Here is a 20,849-nt window from a genome sequence, read left to right on the forward strand (position 1 = left end):
GTCATGTAAGTACATCACAGAGTACTCAGTGGTGCTGGTGCCCCAGCTGCACAGCGCTGTACATGATCTCCTTAGGTTTACTTAGCCTTTATGCAGTAGTGAAACGAGATAATTACAAAGTGGAAGGAATAATAACTTTGTATTGTTACCATAACCACTGAGGTATTAGACCCCGAGAGCAGTGTGATTATCTCACACACAATAGTAAGGTGATTATTAATAATACTAAAGGACTTACTACTTAGCCTGCAATTTCTGCATCATTTCTTTAAAAACCCCTATCTATTCCATCAGCCCCAAGCCTGTGTGAAGTTGCTATGAGTTGTTGCCTCCTAGTTATCTGTTTTTCAGTGATGAGGAAATGAAACAGGAAAAGCCCCGTGAGACCCAATTTGCAAATTCAGGGACCTAAGCACCAAGGTAGCTTTGTGTGCATCACTTGTCTTTCTGCACCACAGCTGCTGGGAACAGGCTGGCAGGTGAGGCTCTAGTAGCTCAGGTATTTAAAGATCTGTAGTCCTTTGCTCCTTGCAGTTCCAGCTAGAAACAGTTCCCTTGTTTTTCTTGTCACCAGGGATTGTTTCAGAAATGCGGTATTTTTATGCTCAAGTTAGCACATGTACATACAAACCCAGGATTTAAGGTGCAGGTGTTGCATCTGCAGGGATTTGGGTGTCTCATTGTGTTAGGATAAGCTGGAGGGACATGATGCAGCACACCAGGAGCCCTCCTGCTCCAGAGCTAGCCACTGAGATATCTGCAGTGGGTTTTCCAGACAGAAAACTTTTTCATGCAGTTGAGATGCAGACCTGGTTTTGACATGACCAAGCCAAGGCCACTTTTGAGCAGCAAATATCACAGCATCTCCAAGGAGCAAACAAGTGTTGGGCTCCTTTTTCCCCCTGAGAAAATGATTGTCAAGGGCAAAAAGCTTCTGCATATCATCTCTGGGGAAAGGAGACCCAGCATTTGGAGCTGGCTTTTGTCACTTCTTGAAGGAGTTTGTGAAACATTTCAGCTTGGGAATGTTTGAGCTTGGAACCCAAGAGTGGTGTGAGGCCTTCTTTCATTGATATCTCAGAGCTGTGCTACAGGGCAGTGTGACAGGGAGAGCCACCCCTGACATTTTTGACAGCATATGTTTTAAGGTGTAAAGAGGTATTTTTGCCATCTGGAAAGGAAGCCAAGAGAAACTAAAGGGGGACAAAAATAACCCATAACCCACGCCACAGCAGAGTTTAGGAAAGCTGCTACTGATATATTCTCCTGAGCTCTCAGCAGCCTGTAATTATGAATTGGCTTACAGCTAAGATATTGATGGATATCAGTCAAGAAGGAAAATGAGAATGTCTAGATTTTTTTTTTTTACAGTGAGCCTGTACTGAACTCTGTGTGACTCTCCTCCTATTTATAACCCTGTGTGAAGTTCAAGGAAACTTGTCCTGGAGGTTTCCCATGAGAGGGAACTGTGTTTTTACCTGACTAAAGCTCTCTGGATATTTTCCCATTTTTTATTTGATCTAAGTGTGAACTTTCTCCACCCTCTGCCCCTCCTTCCCTTCTGGAGTGGTTAGAGAGGTTGATTGCAGCCAGGATTACACAAGAGATGCCAGTTGCACACATGTTTTGCATAACTGTGCTGTGTTGATTTCAGACAGGGTGCCCCAAGTTCCCTCCCCGCCTTGCAACAGCCAGTCGAGATCTCTATCTTCATTCCTGAACTGGAGAAATGCTGCTGAGGCCCTGACTATTGAACCTGTGACAAAGAGCACCTGGATGGGACACAGCTATCCCTGTGGAAAAGGGATATTCTACCTAGAATTTATTTGGGCTCTTTGTATCAAAGGTGCCAGAGCTGTTCTGCCACTGGGAAGGGTTGCAAGTGATCAGTGCCAGCTGCTCTGTGTTAAGGGAATGTGCTCCCCAAGCACATGTCCTTTCCTTCTATTCCAGCAAGAGGCATAAATGTTCTCATGTGCTCTGAGACAGCCAAGGACCTCTCTTGGGGAGAATCCTGACTGGAAAATTGAGACAGGATCATCCCAGTGCTCATTTTGGGACTAGTTCCATGTGGCTTTTATCTTTAGGAGCAGTGAGGTCTGCTTGATTTCAATGAGAATTAGGGGCTTTGACAGCCTAAGCCCTAGCCTGTGTTCCAGTTCCTTTTGCCAGGAAATAGGTGGATACTTTCTTCCTCCTGCCTCATTTATTTGGAGTGCAAGTCAAGACCAAACTGGATGGGGTTTTAGCAGCCTGGTCTAGTGAAAGGTGTGGGGATAGGGGGTTGGAATGGGATGATTTCCATCCCAAACCATTCTGTGATTTTGTGACAACAGCACAGGGTCCCCCCCTCAGCCAAACAGAGCTGGGGCTGTTCCCAACAGGTGTTGCCTTGTGGGACAGAGCTGGCCTCACAGGTAGCCAGAGCCCAGATGATTTAAGGGCTTTAAGACCTTTCTAAAAAATAAATCACATGCAAAAAAGACTGCAGAGAATCTGATGTTGAGATTTTTATATAGTGACATGGGCCATAGACTCTCTCTCACTTGGATACCCTTCATGTGCCTGCTTTTTGCTCGTTTCCTTGGAGACAGTGTCTTGTCTGAGAGCAGTTAGCCTTGGCTAGGAAAGGCCTGACATTTCTGGTTTGTGGGATAAAGCTGTGCTGATGAATTTTCCAACAAGCACAGAGGCAGGATTTGGTACAGACACAAGCACCTCTGAGCAGGGTTATCATGTGGGCATCTCTAATACCTCTCTGGGGACACCCCTGAAGTGCCTGGTGTGAGAGCAGGGTTCAAAGATCCTCGAGGAGAGCCCAGCAATCCCTGTCCCTCAGGTATCAGAAACGTTTGACAAATTTCTCCCTTCCCTTTCCTTCTTCCAAAGAGCTGAGTCAGCTGGACTGGCATGTCTGGAACTCTGTGGCACCAGAGCAGGCAGTCTGCCAGCAGCATTACACACTGCATCCAAGGGAACACGTCACTCCTCTCTCTCTCCCTTTTTTTTTTCCCCTTTGCAATCCCCACCCTCTCCCTTTTATTTTTCCTTGTTGATCCGTGTAGGTGAGTCAGAGAAACCTGCTCATTCACAGCCTGTTCCTTCTTGCCAAATCCTGGAGCAGCACTCCCAGTTCTTGTTGGGTGTCAGGAATAGGTTATGAAAACAAAAACTGCTACAGTTGGTGTACTGGGTATGGAGCCCATAGGGTAAATGCACACTGAATGTGCCACTTAGAATGGCTTCCTAACAGAGTGATGCCTTTTGTAGGAGACACCTTATTCTGTGATTCATACATAATATTAGTTTTATTCCTATAAAACACCAGGGTGGAGCAGGGAGATTATTTAAGGTGTAAATTTGAGAATATTTGGGGATAAAATCCATCTTAATTCTGAATTTTGAAGCAGCGGAAGAATGGAAAATTTCAAGCAGGAAAACAGGTCATTCGTGGAAGTAGTTTTGACTGATGTTGTGGTATCATTTGTAATTTTACTAATCTGAATAAATTCCATGGATATTGCCACATTTCCTCAGAGTCTACACTGTTGGTGAGTTTCTGACCCCAGGAATTAAAACATCACAAATCTGGGTTCCCATACTAACAAATAATAGCACAAGGTGATAAACTGGCCTTTTTATTTACCTTACAATATTTATTTCATGAGTGGGAAGGGAGTGAGTGAGCAAACATGCAAGGTAACTTTTCCTCTTTGCTCAGCTGACTCCAGGAACAGTGTCTAACTTGGGGTGAAACTGCAGCTGTTGGGAATGGCTGTAGGGCCAAGTGTGTCTACTATCCATAGCTACATTTCCATCAGGCAGCATCAAACCTTGATTTTTGGCATCTTGTGTTGGAATGAAGCTGTTCAGCTGCAGAGGATAGATCATTCACCAGGAAAAGTGCTTTGTTGGACTTTTAGGTGCCATAGTAAAACGTCCGTGTTAGCTATATTGTGAAAAATGTATCCATTATGTTCATATGGTCTTCTACACGCAGAGAGTTTGTTCCAAGAGCTAAAAATGAGCCAACTTTGAGAGGCTGCAAAGATCTGGCTGAGAAGCACAAGATTTCTGCCTTGATCAGCATGAAGTGCTGTTGTGCAGGCCCTGGGACAGGATCACGCCGTGGTGAAGAGAAGGGAAAGGCCATTTTGTGCCAGGTGATCAAGAGGACTTTGTGTCAGATCACCAAGATGACTCTTGGTGAGACACAGTCATTTCTCTGAGTTCCAGCACAAGAAAAGAGAAGAGGAAGGTTTACTGCCCAGCCATGTTCTGCAGGGGAGGGACCCAGAGGGCCAACAAAAAAGGACTTGACACAGGCAAGACATCAGTGTCACAGTGGGAATGAACCCAGATGTTCTCAATTCCCATCTGCTGACTCGGTTACAAGACTTTCCACACAAATTAAAATGAAATTAAAAGAATAGATATTAAAAAAAGATATTCTTTTTTCTCGGTAATGAGGAACAAGAAAATTTACATCTTTTCACTCTTGATCCAGACTTCTGGGTGAAATCACCTATTTCAAAGAGCCTAGGGTAGCCTTCAGTGTGATTTTTTTTTTCCATCAGAAAATGTAGTTAAGTATATTCAGAGTTTCCTAAATTCCCTGTTTTTATAGGAAACCTTTTTAAAGTATTTCTTGGATGCTTACAGAGCTATTTTCTGTTGTCCAGCTTTTCTGTCTTTACTTTCAGCCTAAGCAGATGCTTTTTCTTACCTTCTTTTCTTTTTCTTCCTTTTGGTTTAATTTCACACCCATGTTTAATTCCCTTACATTTTGTCAACCTCTCTTTCACTCACAATTAGTTTCTGAATCTATCCAAGACTTGTAGTGCAAAGCTAATTGCACCAAAAAGGAAACATCCTAAACCCCCAAATCTTTCTATTCATTCTCTCTAGCAAACAAACCTAAAAAATCCTGGGTATTAAGAAATACTCTGATATTGTTGGGTTTTATTTTTTGTATTGAAACAAACAACTAACAACCCCCTCAAAAAAAACCCCAACAAACAACAACAAAAAAAACCCCTAGGAAAAATAGTGAGATTAACAGGAATTGCAGAATTTTATTACCTAGAAAAGATTAGTCTAGGTTCTGTATCTAGGTGCTTGATGTAGAGGTTTGTGCTAGAACAGAAGCTGCCCAGTATCTCAGATTCCTCCCTTAAAGGACCCCATCATCCTTTAAAGGATACCTTTACTGTTAATATTGCTGTGCTGAGATCTGTTTTTACAAAATGCTTATGATTTCCTCCTGCCAAATACTGTGGTTAATTCTGACTGTGGAGCAGTAAAGACCACTGGTGTAGGTGAGAAAAGTCCCACCTTTATTTCAAGCTGCTCTGCATTGTTGGTGCTGAACACAGCAGAGTTTATCAGAGTTGTGAGGCAGAGAAAGAGCAGGGGATGGAAAAGCTGCACAGGTGGAGACAATCACTCTCCTGCTGTTTGACCTCATTTGACACTGGTGCAAGACATGGCAGAACTGCATCCCTGAGCAGCAGATCTTGATGAGGGTGGCATGAAGGCATGGGCCACACTCATTCCTGGGCACTTAGAACAGTGTGAATAACAATTTTCATGTCCCAAAGGAGCCCATTAGTTTCACAGCCTGACCTGCTTTTGGAAACACGATTTCCTTCAATGTTGGCCTTGATCAAAATAAGTGCAAACTCCCAACATCAGTGGTTAGGAAAAGAAGAGGAGCTGTCAGTATTACTCTTCCCCAGTTGCTGTTATCTTCATGACAGCTTGGTCTTAATTGTCTGTTTCCAAAACTTTGTTTCTGACAGTGACAAGAAAAGGGAAAACTTAGAGGAAGGGAGTGTGTTCTTCCTACCTGCTAATACAAGACATAAAACTGAAAGGTGCCAGGTGCTAAAAGATGATTTTTCTCACACAGGAGCTTGTAGGTGGAACAGGGGAAATCATTGCCACAGGATGAGAGGAAATGAGTTAAAGGGCTTGCTCAGTGATTTTATGCAGGAAGAAACTTACCTGTTGTTATAGTGGAAGCTAAACATGGTGTCTCTCTATTTCCTGTTATTTATATAGTATAGGATACCTGGTAGCACTCAGGCACTGCCTGCTCCAAACAATTCTTAGATTCTGTTGGTTTTGTATTGCTCAGGGCCTTCTGCAGGATATGCAAAGGGACTGCACTTGAAATAAAAGCAAACTGCACAGAGCTGATGTGAATTGGCTTCCTAGAGAAATCTGGCCCAACATCTCCGTTTGTTTTACCCAAAGAGGAAACAAAAACCCCCAGACAAAAGCTCTTGTGAAGGGAGTGTTTGTCCAGCAGCATTCCTGATCTGCACTGAGGTGCCCACACCCTGTGCTGCCCCTGGGAGCTGTTCCTCCCCACCTGCACTGGAAGCTGGGCTCGTGATGGATGACGTGTGGATCCCCAGGCACCTCCTGACATTCCTGCTGAGCTGTGCCACTGGCAGGGAGCACACAGGACAGGCCAGAGAGGAACAACCTAAACTGGTTTTTATTTAATGAAGAGAAGCCAACCAGCGCATTTTGGAAGGTTTGCCTCGTGACCCAATTAACACTCCACTTATCAAGTCAACTTTATATAATGTTAAAGGTCTGAAGTGGAGTGGAAAGTCACAGAGTTAAGGTTTAACCTCTTTCTTCAGCCTGTTCCCACCCACATGCAGATAGCATGGAGGCATTGCAGGTTGGACTTTCCAAAGTCACCTCTTGTATTCCCTGGAAAGCCTCTACCCCTTTTAAAAGTTAATGATGATAAACCTGGCTGCTTGGAAGTCACTTTAAAGCCAACCAGGTGATAAAACACCAGTTATTTTGTGGACTTCCTGGTTTGTGTTAGTCATCACCAGAGTGCAATCTAAACAGAGTCCTTTTCTAGTATTGTTTAATCATGTCAGAATCCATGTAGAATTCCTGGGAACCCCCTCAGTGCTGGGGTTCTGGACCTTCTGGGATATGTTGGTGTGGGACTTGGACAGTGCATCCAGCTCAGTGGCCTCACAGCATTAAGTGCAGAACATTTGCACTTGAAACTTCCAAATACAAGTGGAGAGGGAAATCAGAATGCTTCATTGGCATTAATGTAAACTAAAAATTGAGTGTCAGGTTCCTTTTGCCAAATGTGAATGAAGGAAACAGTTAAACCATGAGAAATACATGAGGAGAGCTTCTATGTAGTGTAATATGTGTTTCTTGAGACATAGAATTGAAGCACATACCTGTGAATTTCATTTCTATCAAAACTAAATGCAGTATTATTGTCCCTATCTGTGTTTTCCTTGATTTGATGCTTAATTTATTTGCATGTTTTCACATAGACAGGTACATTTTCCTTTGTTTTTTGCACATACACAGATACAACATACAAACCTGCAAAGGGAACAGGTGCTGCAGGAAAAAAAAACGTGCTGCAAAGGAAAAAAATGGGGTATAATATTCTTGCTTTTTCTTGGTTTGAATGGGTGTTGAACGGAGCCATGTGAATATTTGAACAATTTGGAAGACTTCACTAATTTTGTGATTGTGCCAATGAAACAGGAGTTTGTTTGTTTGTTTATTTGTTAAACTTCTGGCACAAAAAGGGCACCTATTTATTTATAACCCTAGTGGCAGATTGAAACATTGTTTTATCTGTAAAATTCTGCAGATTAGTTAATAGATAAATACAATCTAATGAATCATATAACACAGCCACTAATAGCTGCAAAATAAATTGAAACATCTATTAAAGTAATAACAGACTGCAGGCAAGAACCTTCTGAAGATACAGATAAGGACCCAACCCCTTAAATGCTGTACCTGAGCACTGATATTTACAGATTTTCTGTAGATTCTGGCTGTGATTTCTATAGACAGAGTATGGATAGGAAAAGTTTCTCTTGACTAGGACTAGTGCATTTACTTCTTGGATGAATTCCTCAGGGCTTATGCAGAATCTGGTGTTGAGCACTGCTTGTTGTGGCATATTGTGGGAGAACTGAACACTTGTACAGTACTCACTGCTTGCTGCTTGTTTGACAGTGCTGTAAACAGCTGGCAGGTGGATGCAGGTGTCAAGCTGCTGATTTGTGCCCTGGAGGTGTTTTTAGGAGAGGCAGGTATGTCTGGAGAACCCCAGAGCTGGAGGTGTGATGTTTTGCTGTTTTTTCACTGGGTGCTGATGCCGCATGAGAATCCAGCTGGGTTTCACTGCCAGCTGTAATAGGACGAGGTAGCTGTCAGCAAAAATCACTTATCATGGACTGCCACTGTGCAAAAAGTCAGGACAAGGTGCTTTTCACTTGCTGAGAACCTCACAAAATGTCGTGGCTGTTGAACAGCCATGTATATATCAGTTGCAGTTGATAATAATGTTCACTGAGAGGCATTGGGCCACGAGGTCACAAAGTCAGTCAAGTGCTCTGTTGTGAGCTCCAAGTCAAGACCTTTATGTAGGCTTCTCCTGTTGTGCTGCTACATTTTGAGTTTTGAACCTTTTGAGGTGCCCAGAAACCTTATTAAATACAAATCTACTTGTGTGACTTCTGTACCACATGATCTGGTGACCCAGCCTTTTACCACATGGGTCATTATTAGGGTTCATGGACCCTATTATTATTAGGGTTCTTGGCCTCATGAAACTCTAATACTTGGCCCAAAATATGTTAATCTAAAATGTCCTTGTGAAATGGAGACATCAGAATTCTGTGATTCAGAAATGTATCCACATCCATTGAAGCATACCCCAGGTATTGCTGCCTGCTGTACTTGGACTGGGAAAATTAACAAGTTAATGTGAAGTTTTCATAATGTGACTAGAGATTTTGTTCTTGCTGAAAATTAGATTGCTTTAAGATGTCACAGGTTGGGCCCTCAGGAGAGGATGCACTTGACACTGTGTGTCTCCAGTCTGTGTGTTTGTGTGCTCTAGCCATTATTTCAGATGTTTACATGTTGTGACTTCTGCATGCAGGTAGTCTTGGACAATCTTGGGCTGGCTGTGGGACTTGACCTTATTTCTGAAGTCCAGTATATATGAGTATTGTGTGTGTAATCTCCCAGGCAAAAAAAAAAAAAAGAAAAAAAGGCAAGGCATCAAAGAGCCCCCATGAATTTCAATTAACACATTTACAGTCATTAAGCACAGCAGTGAGATAGAGCTTCAGAGTGGGAGGCAGTTCCCTTTGCAAAGCTACGTGCTGCTCAGAGCCAGCATGGGCTTAGGTCTCACTCTAATTTTTTTGTGATTAGTTCGTTCAGGGGTCTGTTATTCATGTAAATATTTTTGTGTGTGAGCCTCTGAGCCAGGCAGCTGCAGACAAGCCGAGGTGCAGTGTTTAATTACAGTAGCGAGGCACAGCCACCGTGTTGCATCTCCTGAGCCTCAGCCCTCCTGCTGCAGCCTCAGCTCTGCCTCGGCCCTCCGTGCCTCTCAGAGCTGCATCAAGGACAACAGTAGATGGTAATGCCACCTTCCTGCAGCTATTGCACCCTCTCTTTTTGTCCCATGTGGGTAAATGTCATCAAGCTCAGGGTGTTTGACATCCCCCTGTGCTCAGTTTCCCAGTCTGAAGGGCTCCATGCAGCACATGGCCTCACAATGCCACATGTTGTTTTATTTCTGATTTGATTTTTTTATTGTTCCTCTGTTCTGTGCCATCCTAAGTATCTCCTCTCACTCTTTAATGTTCACTCTCATATCTAATATAATCATAGTGTATTATTAAGTCCTTAATTTCTCAGTAGAGGTACCAGGGCTATTTTTCTGTGTCTCCCTACTTGTGAGTGCTCCACAAAATTAGCCTCTGTGCATCTGGCAAAGAGCATGAGTTCATTTACATGCTGTGAAGAAGGGAATTATTACCTTAATCATACGTATGAATAATTGAAGCCCGGGAAATCAGAATAACTTGCCTGCAGTCACAAATTTGTAGTGTAACCAAGAGTTGAACCATACACTCCCTAGTCCCAACCCAGCACCTTAAATCACATTTCCTACCTCTGTGTTAAAGCTGGTTGTGCTCTGATAAGTCCCATTCAAGGCAAAGGGCTGCTCTGTAGACACTGTGTGACTGCAGAACAGTTCCCTTCACTTAGACACCTTCCAGTTTGAGGGAAGAAAACAATTAGTGAATGAATAAAGGTTATGATTATGATGGGGGACTCACTGATATGTTGAGATGCTCAAATGCATCCAGGAAAGGGCAACAAGGCTGGTGAAGGATCTGGAACACAAGACCTGTGAGTAGTGGGTGAAGAAGCTGGGGTTGTTTAGCCTGGAGAAAAGGAGGCTCAGGGGAGACCTAATTGCTATCTAGAACTCTAGAAAGGTGGTTGTGGTCAGGTGGGGATCAGTCTCTTCTCTCAGGCAATAGGACAAGAAGATACAGCCTTAAGCTGTGCCAGGGGAAGTTCAGGCTGGACATTAGGAAAAAATTCTTCACAGAAAGAGTGATTAAGGATTGGTGGAGTCACTGTCCCTGAAGGTGTTTAAAAAAGACTGGATGTGGCATCCAGTGACATAGTTTAGTTGATAAGGTGGTGTTAAGTCATAGGGTGGACTTGATGATCTCAAAGGTCTTTTCCAACCTAGCTCAGTCTGTGATTCTGTGCAGCATCAGCTCAAAAGAGCATTCTAACTTTAACTCTGCTCCAGAAAGCTTCAGTTGGAGAATACTGATGTTTGCTTCAGCTCTGGGTGCTGGGGGCTGAGCAGGAGTTCAGATTTTACAGAAATAAGTCCCACTGAGTGCCCTGCTGTCAGGGGGTCTCCTGGTCTGAGCCAAAAGTCTCTGTGTTAGATGGCCATGCAGTGCAAAAATCCTGGCTGGCTCCACTTCCACAGGCAACAGAGCAAAAGTTCTGGAAATGTGGGGCAAGCTCTGCTCCTTGGACTGGGCCAGCCCACGACACACGGGCAGCCATGGCCAGCCCTGCCTGAGCAGGACTTGGGAGTGCTCGAGCTGTGGCCAGGGACATGAGCAATGGGCAGGGAGCAATTCTGCTCTGCTTTGCTGCACAGAACAATATGCTGCCCAAAACAGGCACTGTGGTGTCAGGGCTCTTAAGGGAGGCAGGATTTTAGCTCACCAAAGTGCACTGCAGCTCTGAACGCATTCCATAAGCCTTCCTTGCTTTGTGTGCTTATGGCAAGGTGGTACCTGGGATGCCTTATTGTTTCCCTTTGACTTACTTTATATTCTGCTATTCACTCCCATCTCTTTTGAGAGCAAAATGCTCTCTGAATGCCTTGAGGGCTCTTTCTCTTTCACTGACCTTTTTTATGACTGTAAAGAAGTTTCCTTAGGCCCAAGTCTGCTTTCTGTCTTGAATATTGACCTTAGAGTTACACCATCTCATCGTCGCTGCACGCAGACTTCCCAGCTATCAAAGTTCACCCACAGGACTCAAAGTATTCCTAACTCAGAAACACCTTGCTTTTATGTCCTCCTCCTCTTTCCCCTCCTCCCTCCACATGAGCATTTTAATTTCACAAGCAAAATCCATTTTGCTGTGAATTTCGATGAGTGGTTCACCTGTTTCCAGGGCAAAAATTGTACTTCAAATTTAAATGTCTTTTTCACTGTGACTGTCATAATATTTTCCATTTGAGGCTGAGATTCCACTGTGGGTTTTCTGTGCCATGTTGTCATCTGTCCAAATCTAAGCTTAAATGTGTGGAAATTCTGACATTTCAGTAAGAAATATAAAGTGGGTTTTTTATGTTCTTCAAGTTGGCTGTTTCATAGGTGTGGCCGCTGGGTTTTGCCCAGCACTCTGGTCTTTCCCAGTTCAACAACAGATCAAAGATTTCTCAAGTTTTTTGGGCTTGCTTGCATTGACTGTGTCATTTTTGTGAGAGTAAGTGACGGTGATTTTTTATCTGATTGTTGATCCTGAAAAGCTGATAACAGAATAATTACCCCAAACCAGGCATTTCCAGCCTGACTTTGCTTGGCAAGAGATGGTTGTGTGTGATGCCGAACGTGGTGTCCGTGTACGTGTGGATCTTGGAGAAGGCAGCTTCAAATCAAGCAAACCTGGAGTGGTTTCACAGTGCAAATGGCTCTGAGGCAGAAAGAGCCATTCTGCTCTGTGGTAGAAACTCTCTTTAGATTTGAGAGGAGTTTCTTGGGGTTTTGAGAGGGGTTTGGTAGATATAGTGCCGTTGGACTCCTTCCCCTCAATGCCCTTTAGTCAGACACTGCTTATGCCCAGCAGTCTGAGCTACATGTTTTGGGGGCAAAATTTTGAATATTGCTGTTTACCTACACTCAAGTATTTGACAAAGGCTGAAATATTTTTCGTCAGTCATGAGGTTTCATGTCAGGTTGTTATTTGGAACAAAGTATGTTGTTGAGGTTATCACTGAAATTGAATTCTCTAAAAGGCTTTTGCAGCTTTCTATCAGGTAATATGAAATACATAGAAATGTACACCCACTGGCAACATTCACTTCCATTTCTATTTTTTTTTTTTTGTCATTAACTTCTTTGAGAATACAAGGGGATATTTGCAGCTCTTTCAGTGGCTTGACATTTGTCACAATGATACAATTTCTAAAATGTTGACTGTAATTGCTGCCTCAGCTCACTGAACCTCTTAGCAAACGGGCTGTGAGAATTGCTGGTGACACAAACTCCTGCTATCAGAACTGATTCCATTGTGGTCTGACCTGATCAATTGCTCTTCAACACAAGTCCCAGTCACTCTGTGTAATTTTATAGTGTAAATCTCTGTGTCACTTTATAGTGTCATATTTTACACCTCTGGGGCTAGGATGTGATTGCAGCTCTAGAGCCAGGGGGGACAGAGTTGGGAAATGAACCCAAGGGAGTTGTGCTTGATACAACTCAACTGATGCTCACAAACTTCATTCTTCGCAGCTGTGTATTAAGCAACATGACCAACATTTGCCACATGTTGTTTATTCTCTTATCTTTTCCCCAGAGAAGAGAAAGTGTGTACAGGCCCTTTTCCTTTCCTTGAGGAATTATGTTCCTCAAATCCCATATTGCCTGTAGAAATCATGTCTTTATCATTAACTTTTATCCTCTCCATTAACCTTCAAATTTGATGGAATTTGGGTAGCTGACCATCCAAGATATCACTGGAAAAACTCTGCCATGTTATATGTGAATAGTTACTGAAATGGTTGCAATGTAGGGAGCAACCATTTGAAGAGGTCTAATAAAACCTCTTTTTTGACTGTTAATTATTAATTTTTTATAATATGAGCTTGTAGCAGAATATTTCTCTCTGTGTTAAATGATAATAATGTAATTAATTGTACCTGCCTAAAATAGCTGCAAGCAATCACCCCTTTTCCTTGTGCCTTACAGTTTATCTAAGTTGCTTGATAGCTTAATGTAGCCAAACTGGGTGGGCTAATTCAGCCCTGCTTCAGCTCAGTTAACATAATTCCTTCCATTGCACTGGATTTTTTCATTAGACACCACATAGGCTTCTAATGAAGGTGTCAGACTGACAGACATTGATGCCATCTAGATGCCCAATGCAGCATTGTAATGGTGATTACAGAAGCCTCTCCATCCTGGGGAACCTCTGGTGTGTTTTCCTAAAGGTGCCTCCAGAATGAACTGGCTGGTTTATGTTTAAGAGCTGGGGCTCGATCCACATCGTTCACATCAAGGGCAATTATTCTGGGAATGATAATGAGCCTCATGCTGGGCCTCCACTGAGAATTCCATTACCAGCATCAGTTATGGCAACAGTGTAAGCAAGTGAGCAAACTAAAATGAGGGCCACAACAACTCTTTGGTCTAAGACACACTTTCTTGAGGATAAGCCTTGTCTCGAAACAAAGAAATCCACAGTTTGGATACTTATTAAAAGCAGGGTTTTTCCCCTTGATTGTGCCACTAAAATATGCATGCAAACTTTTTGGGAAAACCTGAAACTTTCTGCAAGCATGTTCTTTTCATCAAATTCCTTTTTTCATGTTTGAGCCCTCTGCCCAGCTCATTCTTGGCTGTGCCTGTTCCCCCATAGGCTTTGCTGCATTCCCCTATCCCAGTGGTGATGATGCAGTTTGGCTGCAATTAGTACAGCTCAGATTTCATTAAGTAAATTACTCTGAAAAGCTTTCAATATTGGGACAAACCCAATAGAAACATGTAGATTACCCAACAGAGGATGTTCTCAATTCCTTTGGCCAGAAACTAAAATTCTTACCTAAGATTTTCAAAACTCTGGAAGAAGTTTGACCTTCCCTTTCCCTCAGCCAGCTCTGAAGTTTGCAGCCAATGGTGTTTTACTAGACTTGCAGCACTGACTTAATAGCTCTTTAGTTATTAGAGGATAAATGTTCATGTTCTACAAGTTTAAATTATATTAAAAGCCTTTATTAGCACCACTTGGCAAAATACCTTCTGGCTAGCTTTCTGGCCTTGGGCTAGGCCATTCTTGTGGTTTCTTAATGACATACTATGAAATGGATATAATTTATGAGAATTTGGTGCCAGGTTTTGCGTGTATTAAGAAGCATTTGCCGTTTGTGTTTAATGCTGCTGAGCAAAATGAAAAAGATAAAAAACTTGAGCTACGTCTTGCATTCATCTGGCTTGATTTTCATTGTACATGGCTTTTTGTATTTTTATGTATATATATTTATGCTATATATATTTTTTATGTTATTCGGTCTCTGAATTACTGGTGGTTGTTCAGTTCTGGCACGTAGCAGTGCTGTTACCAAAGTTACTTTCAATTTATTTTCCAACCCTCCCTGAGTAATTTTGGCAAAGTGTCCTCAATGAAAGAACTCTGAGCCACGTAATAGGTTTCCCCACAGTTGGGAGAAGAATTAGGCCACTGGGGCAGCTCAGTTTTGTGACAGCAGCTGTGCCAAGGACCAAAGGCCTCAGAAGTTTCTTTCCCACGAGACTTGGTGCTGGGGTGTGATTCAGCTGCTTGGTATTTTCCCCCCTCTCAGCATCTGTTTATTTGCTTTGCCACCGAGGCCGCCTCCTTTTCCTTCTGCTGCTACAGCGTCAGTGTGAAAAACGGATGGGGCAAAGCACCTGGCGGGTGGGAGGAGGCGTGTGTGGTGGGAACACGGGCCCGGGAGACAGACCTGGGGCTCGAGCAACCTTTCTCAGGTGTGTTTCCATCACAAGAGTTGGCTGTGGCGGAGGTGTGAGCTCTGGTGATGGATCTGACCCCGTGCTCTCATTCTTTCCGCAGTGGGGAAGCCTCACAAGTGCAACTACTGCGGCCGGAGCTACAAGCAGCGCAGTTCTCTGGAGGAGCACAAGGAACGCTGCCACAACTACCTGCAGAATGTCAGTCTGGAGGCTGCTGGGCAGGTCATGAGTCACCATGGTGGGTGCAAACCGCCTCCAGAGCTCCCTCGGACGCGGAGCGGCTCGTGCGGCTTTCTTTCCATCTCTTCTTCTTCCTTCCTTTCCATCGCTTCCATCTCAGAGATTGCTGACACTCAGAGAGGCAGGAGGAGAAAAAAAAGATGGGCTGAAATCCTCACTCTGTCCAGTTTAACAGCCCTATTTGTGCTTATTTTGTTTAAGTCAGTATTTCACTTTTTAGTATGTGCACACATGCAGACACGAAAATAAAGCCAAGTCACCTGTTCAAAATTACCCAAAAAGTCATGTCATAGAATCATAGAATGGTTTGGGTTGGAAAGCTCCTTAAAGACCTTCCAGTTTCCAACCCCTTGCCATGAACAGGGACACCTTTCAATACACCAGGTTGCTCCAAGCCCCATCCAATCTGGCCTTGGACACTCCCAGGGACGCAGGGGCAGCCACAGCTTCTCTGGGCAGCCTGTGCCAGGGCTCAGCACCCTCACAGGGAGGAATTTCTTCACAATGTCCCATCTATCTCTGCCCTCTGGCAGTGAGAAGCCATTGTCCTTTGTCCTGTGCCTCCATCCCTTGTCCCAAGTCCCTCTCCAGCTCTCCTGGAGCCCCTTTAGGTGGTGGAAGGGCTCTAATGTCTCCCTGGAGCCTTCTCTTCTCCAATTCTCCCAGCCTGGCTCCACAACAGAGGAGCTCCAGCCCTTGGAGCATCTCCAAGGCTTCCTCTGGACTTGCTCCAACAGCTCCATGTCCTTCTAATGCTGGGAGTGACATGTATAAAATGTATGATTCTCTCCTCCTTCCTTTCTGATAGTGAGTGATAATTAGAAAAGATAAGGATGGCAGAGTTATTCAGAAGTCATTATTTTTACCCTCTATAATTCTATCTTATGCCTACAAAAAAGGGAGGGATGGATGTAAAAATCTCTAGAGCAGAATGGAATTCAATAGTGTTGTAAGAAGTAATTGTAACAAAAAAAATGTTTGTATGCATTTACATTTGCTGGTATTAATATGTTAACTAACACTGCATGTGTTAATATACATAAGGGCTGAAGATTGCCAAAAAGATTGTTGAAAGCAAGAAATGTCAAACTCTGTGAATTTGTTTTCAGAAATTTCTGGAGTTATTAGTATGGATAATGAGCATAATGTCTCAGACTGCAGGGTTGAAGGCTTATCTGTAGCACTAAATGCTAAATGGTAGCTGTCCAAAAACAGTTATAATTTTATTCAAAATTAGTGTCTCACAAACTCTTCTACAACTGAACTCCTTTTAACTTTTCAAACTTGTCTTTAGATGTTTGATACTTGAAGACTTTAATATTTTACTATTCAAAAAATGTAAAAATGGAATGGTTTACATTTTAATTTAAAATTACAATATACCTACAAATACCAAAAAAGTTAGTTTGTGGGTAAGTGAAAAGGTAAATGAAAAAAACACTTGCTTTTTTTTTTTCATTTTGCTTATCATGACTGAGTGGAGACATTGGGCTTAATCTGGAAATAATTTCTTTTAAATAATTCTTAAAACCCTGAAAATGCAAGCTGAAATAAAATCTATTCAGCATTGCTACTATAGACTATATTTTGGTGACAGAAATCTCCAAAAATTTAAAATAGCACTTTCCCATGATCAATTTAGGCCTATAAAGGCACATTAGACAGTTTTAGTACATGTTGCCAAAATATTCATACAGCTCTATTAAGTAATTGCTCTCTTTCTAGACACCCTGGAGACTAAAGTCAACATTTAAAATGTCATGGATGTTTTAAAGATATTGACACGAGTGATTATGTGCCTGAGATGGCTTTTTTTTTGGTAAAAGTCAGTGAAAAGGCAGATTTCAGGGCTTTGCTCTGGAGGTACCTGTTGTGAGCTGGGTCAGTGAGGTAGCAGTTGATCCACTGAATTGATTCCCAACAAAATACCCACTCCTTGTGCTTGTTAACCAGGGCCAGATGCCTTCAGCCAGCCTTTCCTTAGGGAATTACAGGAGCCTGCCCACACCTCTGACAGCCAGCATGTTTGAGATTTGGGAGGAGCTTCCCAAATGCTGCTCAATGTCTGGTTTCATTAGTTCCATTAGTTATTTATTAAAATAATAAATTAAATTGATTAAAATTTCTGTGTAAATCTAAAGCTTTTTTCTAAGCTGCCCAATGCCATGACAAGAAGGGTAAGTCCTTAACCTTGTCTGCCCGGAGAAGCTGCAGTGATTGACCTTGCATTGATTTTTCTACCACCTGAAGTTAAACCAGTGCAAATCCCATGTGGACAGTTCTTTTATTTACAGCTTGACTGACTTTGCTTGGGCTCAAAATAGAAGTGTTCACACAACCACTTCACTTTTCTCAACAAAATTAGCTTAAAGCAGCACTTTAAATTCAACCAGTGCCTCTTTCTCCTCTGGGCAAATATGTCTGTGCCTCCCCTGGTGAAAGTTTAAGGGAATGTTTGATCCAGTGTCTTCCTTTTAGTTGTTTAGAGAAGGCACAGCAAGGATAGACAGTGACAGGGAGCTCCAGATTCAGCTGGGACCAGTCAGAAATCCCAGCACCACTCACACAGTGAGTTCAGCATGAGGGTCATGAGCACCAGCCTGTAGAGGTCTGCAGCAAATCCTTTTTCCCAGGACTGCAAAGACACCAGGGAAGAGAATAAAAAATTGGTTACTCAGCTTAATGTTAGGCCTTATACTAAGCCTGAAAAATCTGTATTCATTTCCTTGTCTCCCATGTCACACATGGAAATGATATTCCTGAGGGATCACTGAGAGTATATTTTGGAGACTTTTATTTTGCATCCCACTGGGGTGAGCTTTCCTAACTCTGTTTCCAAATACTTGGTGTTTTGTTTTTGCTGGGCATTTTGAAGCATTGGAGTGTGTTTTGGTGTGACTCCTGCTCACAACTTCACCATTGTACACAGAACAGGGAGATGTGGGGATTTTCTGATCGCTACCAGCATTCTGCTCCTCCTAATTTAACAACACCAGCATTGGCCAACACTAAGCATTGATCCAAATTATTTCTGCAGAGACTAATTGTTCCAGAAAGCTGGAAGCAGCCCCTAGAGGGTTTGGATTTTTTTCAAGCATTGTGCTCAAGCCCATCAGTTTACAGGCATGCTACAGACATCTACTTTGGTGCTTTCAATTATCTCTGTCTTGCAGATGGCTGGATCACCTGACTGAAGCCACAAGGGGAAACAAGAGAGGGGGAAGGAGGGCTGGTTTTGGGGGCTGGGTAGGAACATACAAATCTCTGGGTCTTGCTCCATCCTCTTGCAGGATGCCAGTTGCCTGTCGAGCTGCCCCTCCTTGTGTTCCTGTTCCCTGCTCAGCAGGACAGATGCTGCAAGAGAGATCCCATGATTTTGTTGTTGAAATTGTTCAGCTAAGCACTGCTGTCTCTGGAAGGAGAAATCAGTCTGCAGTGTGGTGGGGGTGACAAAAGGGACAGTCCCTGCATGCCAAGAATGTGCCCTTTGCAGGAAAGAACAGGGAGAAATGTTGAAGGCTAGCTAAGGTTTGCACCCAGTTCTATCTTCTTCTCCACTGCCACAAAGCCAAAAGTCCAGAGAAATTCTTCCAGGAATGGAGAGGGGTACTCTTTTCAGGAGAAGGAGAAAGAAGCCTAGCCCTAGGCTGTGAGGCTCAAAGGCCAGCTCCACATAAAACACACAATGGCCTTGTGTCTTTCCCTCTTACATAGTTGCTTAAAACATCGTTAAAATGCTGGTCCCACAGGACACTTCCCACCAGGGTCCATGGGAATATTTCCTGTCATTTCTCTGCACACACACACTTCTTTTAAATAGCAATATTGTGAGCCTCAGAAAGGAAATTGAGGTTGATGGAGTAATACTAATTTATACCAGCTGAGACTTAGCCCAGTGTCTGGTGTCTGCACACAAAATATTTATCAGCAAAACACACACTGGGTAATTTTTTTGCTTCTCTTTTTTTTTCCCCTATTCTTTCCTCACTGGTACAGCATAAACTATTTTAATAGTTCATGTAGTTTCTTAAAAATTAAGAAGTAAAAATTAAAGATATTCACTATGATTGAAACAACAGTGTCTTCAGGAAAAGAAAGACTGTTCTGAAGACTATCCAAGTTTATGAATTCAAAGTTTAGCTCGGAAACGATACTTTGTATTAATTACAATTGAGTGTTGACAATGTCAGGGGCAGTGAACCCTTCCATGGGCAGTCCAGCAGCACACCCTGATAGCTGATGAAGAACATCCCTGAACAGAAACACACTCAAGCATGGGCTTTTCCTGCGCTGAAAGTTGGATTTTTAGAATAAAAAAGTCTTCCTGAGCTGAGACTGTAAATGCTCAGCATAAAATGAGTTGCTGTATCTGAGCTAGTTATATCTTGTCAGCTGTTCAAGGTAATGAAGTAGGATGTACTACAACAAAAAAGGAATTGCATTTACTGCTGAGTAAATGTGTACACGAGCTTCTACTACAGAGCAGCTGATTGTTGAGAGCTGGTGGTTGTGTGTGATCAGTTTGGTTTCCCTCTTTCTTATTTTGTTTTTCCTTAAAAAAAAAAATGCAGACTGGGCTATGTGTCCTTTATTTGTGTGTTTTTTTTAAATTGAAATGAAAATTAATATATCTAGAATTGTTAATGTGATATTTAACTTCTAGTGTTTCTGAAATGTGGTATCTCATCTGTTTGGTCCAGTTTTGCCTGCTGTTTAAATGGTTTCAGAAACTAGATTATTTCCTTCTTTCCCTTCTCCCAGGAAATCTGCATAACAAAACACACTCTGGTAACTTATTTCCATCATAACACAAATATTAGTGTGATTCTGTTGCAAAAGAGAAGTGCCCTGGATTATAGACTTGGGTTCTGACGTGGGAAAAAGTACCTTCAGCATGAAAGATGGAAAACAAAATGCTTTTATTGTTGATGATTTTAGTTTTAAAATGAGTCCAAGCAGGATTTTTGCCTGACTTAGAGAAGAGCAGATGTCTTTTTTAGCACTATTCATTTTTCATGGAAGAAAGGTTTCAAATTATGTGTAGGAAATTTTACACACATATGCCCAGCAGCAGAATTATTTAATTATTACTTAATTGTTATAAGACCACACAAATGTCACTACATTTGGGGCTTATTCAGATGGCTTTTAAAATAATCAGGAGCTTTGAACTGGTTCAGGATGCTTTGCAGAGGTGTTCCTAGGTGGGATTGAGCTCCTTCCTAGTCCCACACAACCAGCCTTGTGTGTCCTGTGCACCAAGGGCTGGAAATCCTTGAAGTGGCACCTGGGAGGACATGGCCCTTGGCTGTCACATCCCAGGATTCACACCCTGTGTGCTTGCATCCCCTGGGCCTGGGGAAGCCAAAAAGGACAGTCAGAGGCCAGTTCCCAGTGAAAATCAGCAGACATCATCTTTTATTTCTGCCCAAATCTCCTTGGTAAATACTTGAGTAGTGCACATATCTCCTGACCAAGCAGGGTATTTAATTAACCTTAAAACTTTACCCTTGGCTA

General features: G+C 42.6%; 1 protein-coding gene across 9 annotated transcripts in view; it reads left to right on the top strand.

The window, feature by feature from the left end:
- The window catches only part of IKZF2 (IKAROS family zinc finger 2), a 117,350-nt gene that overhangs the window by 79,434 nt on the left and 17,067 nt on the right, over positions 1-20,849 (top strand). For all 9 annotated transcript variants that reach the window (XM_074548039.1, XM_074548042.1, XM_074548041.1 and 6 more), the window contains one exon: positions 15,193-15,330. In XM_074548039.1, coding sequence (XP_074404140.1) covers positions 15,193-15,330 — 138 coding nt within the window. The remainder of the gene's footprint in view (positions 1-15,192; positions 15,331-20,849) is intronic.

The sequence above is a fragment of the Zonotrichia albicollis genome, chromosome 10 (assembly GCF_047830755.1).
Source record: "Zonotrichia albicollis isolate bZonAlb1 chromosome 10, bZonAlb1.hap1, whole genome shotgun sequence".
Lineage (NCBI taxonomy): Eukaryota > Metazoa > Chordata > Aves > Passeriformes > Passerellidae > Zonotrichia > Zonotrichia albicollis.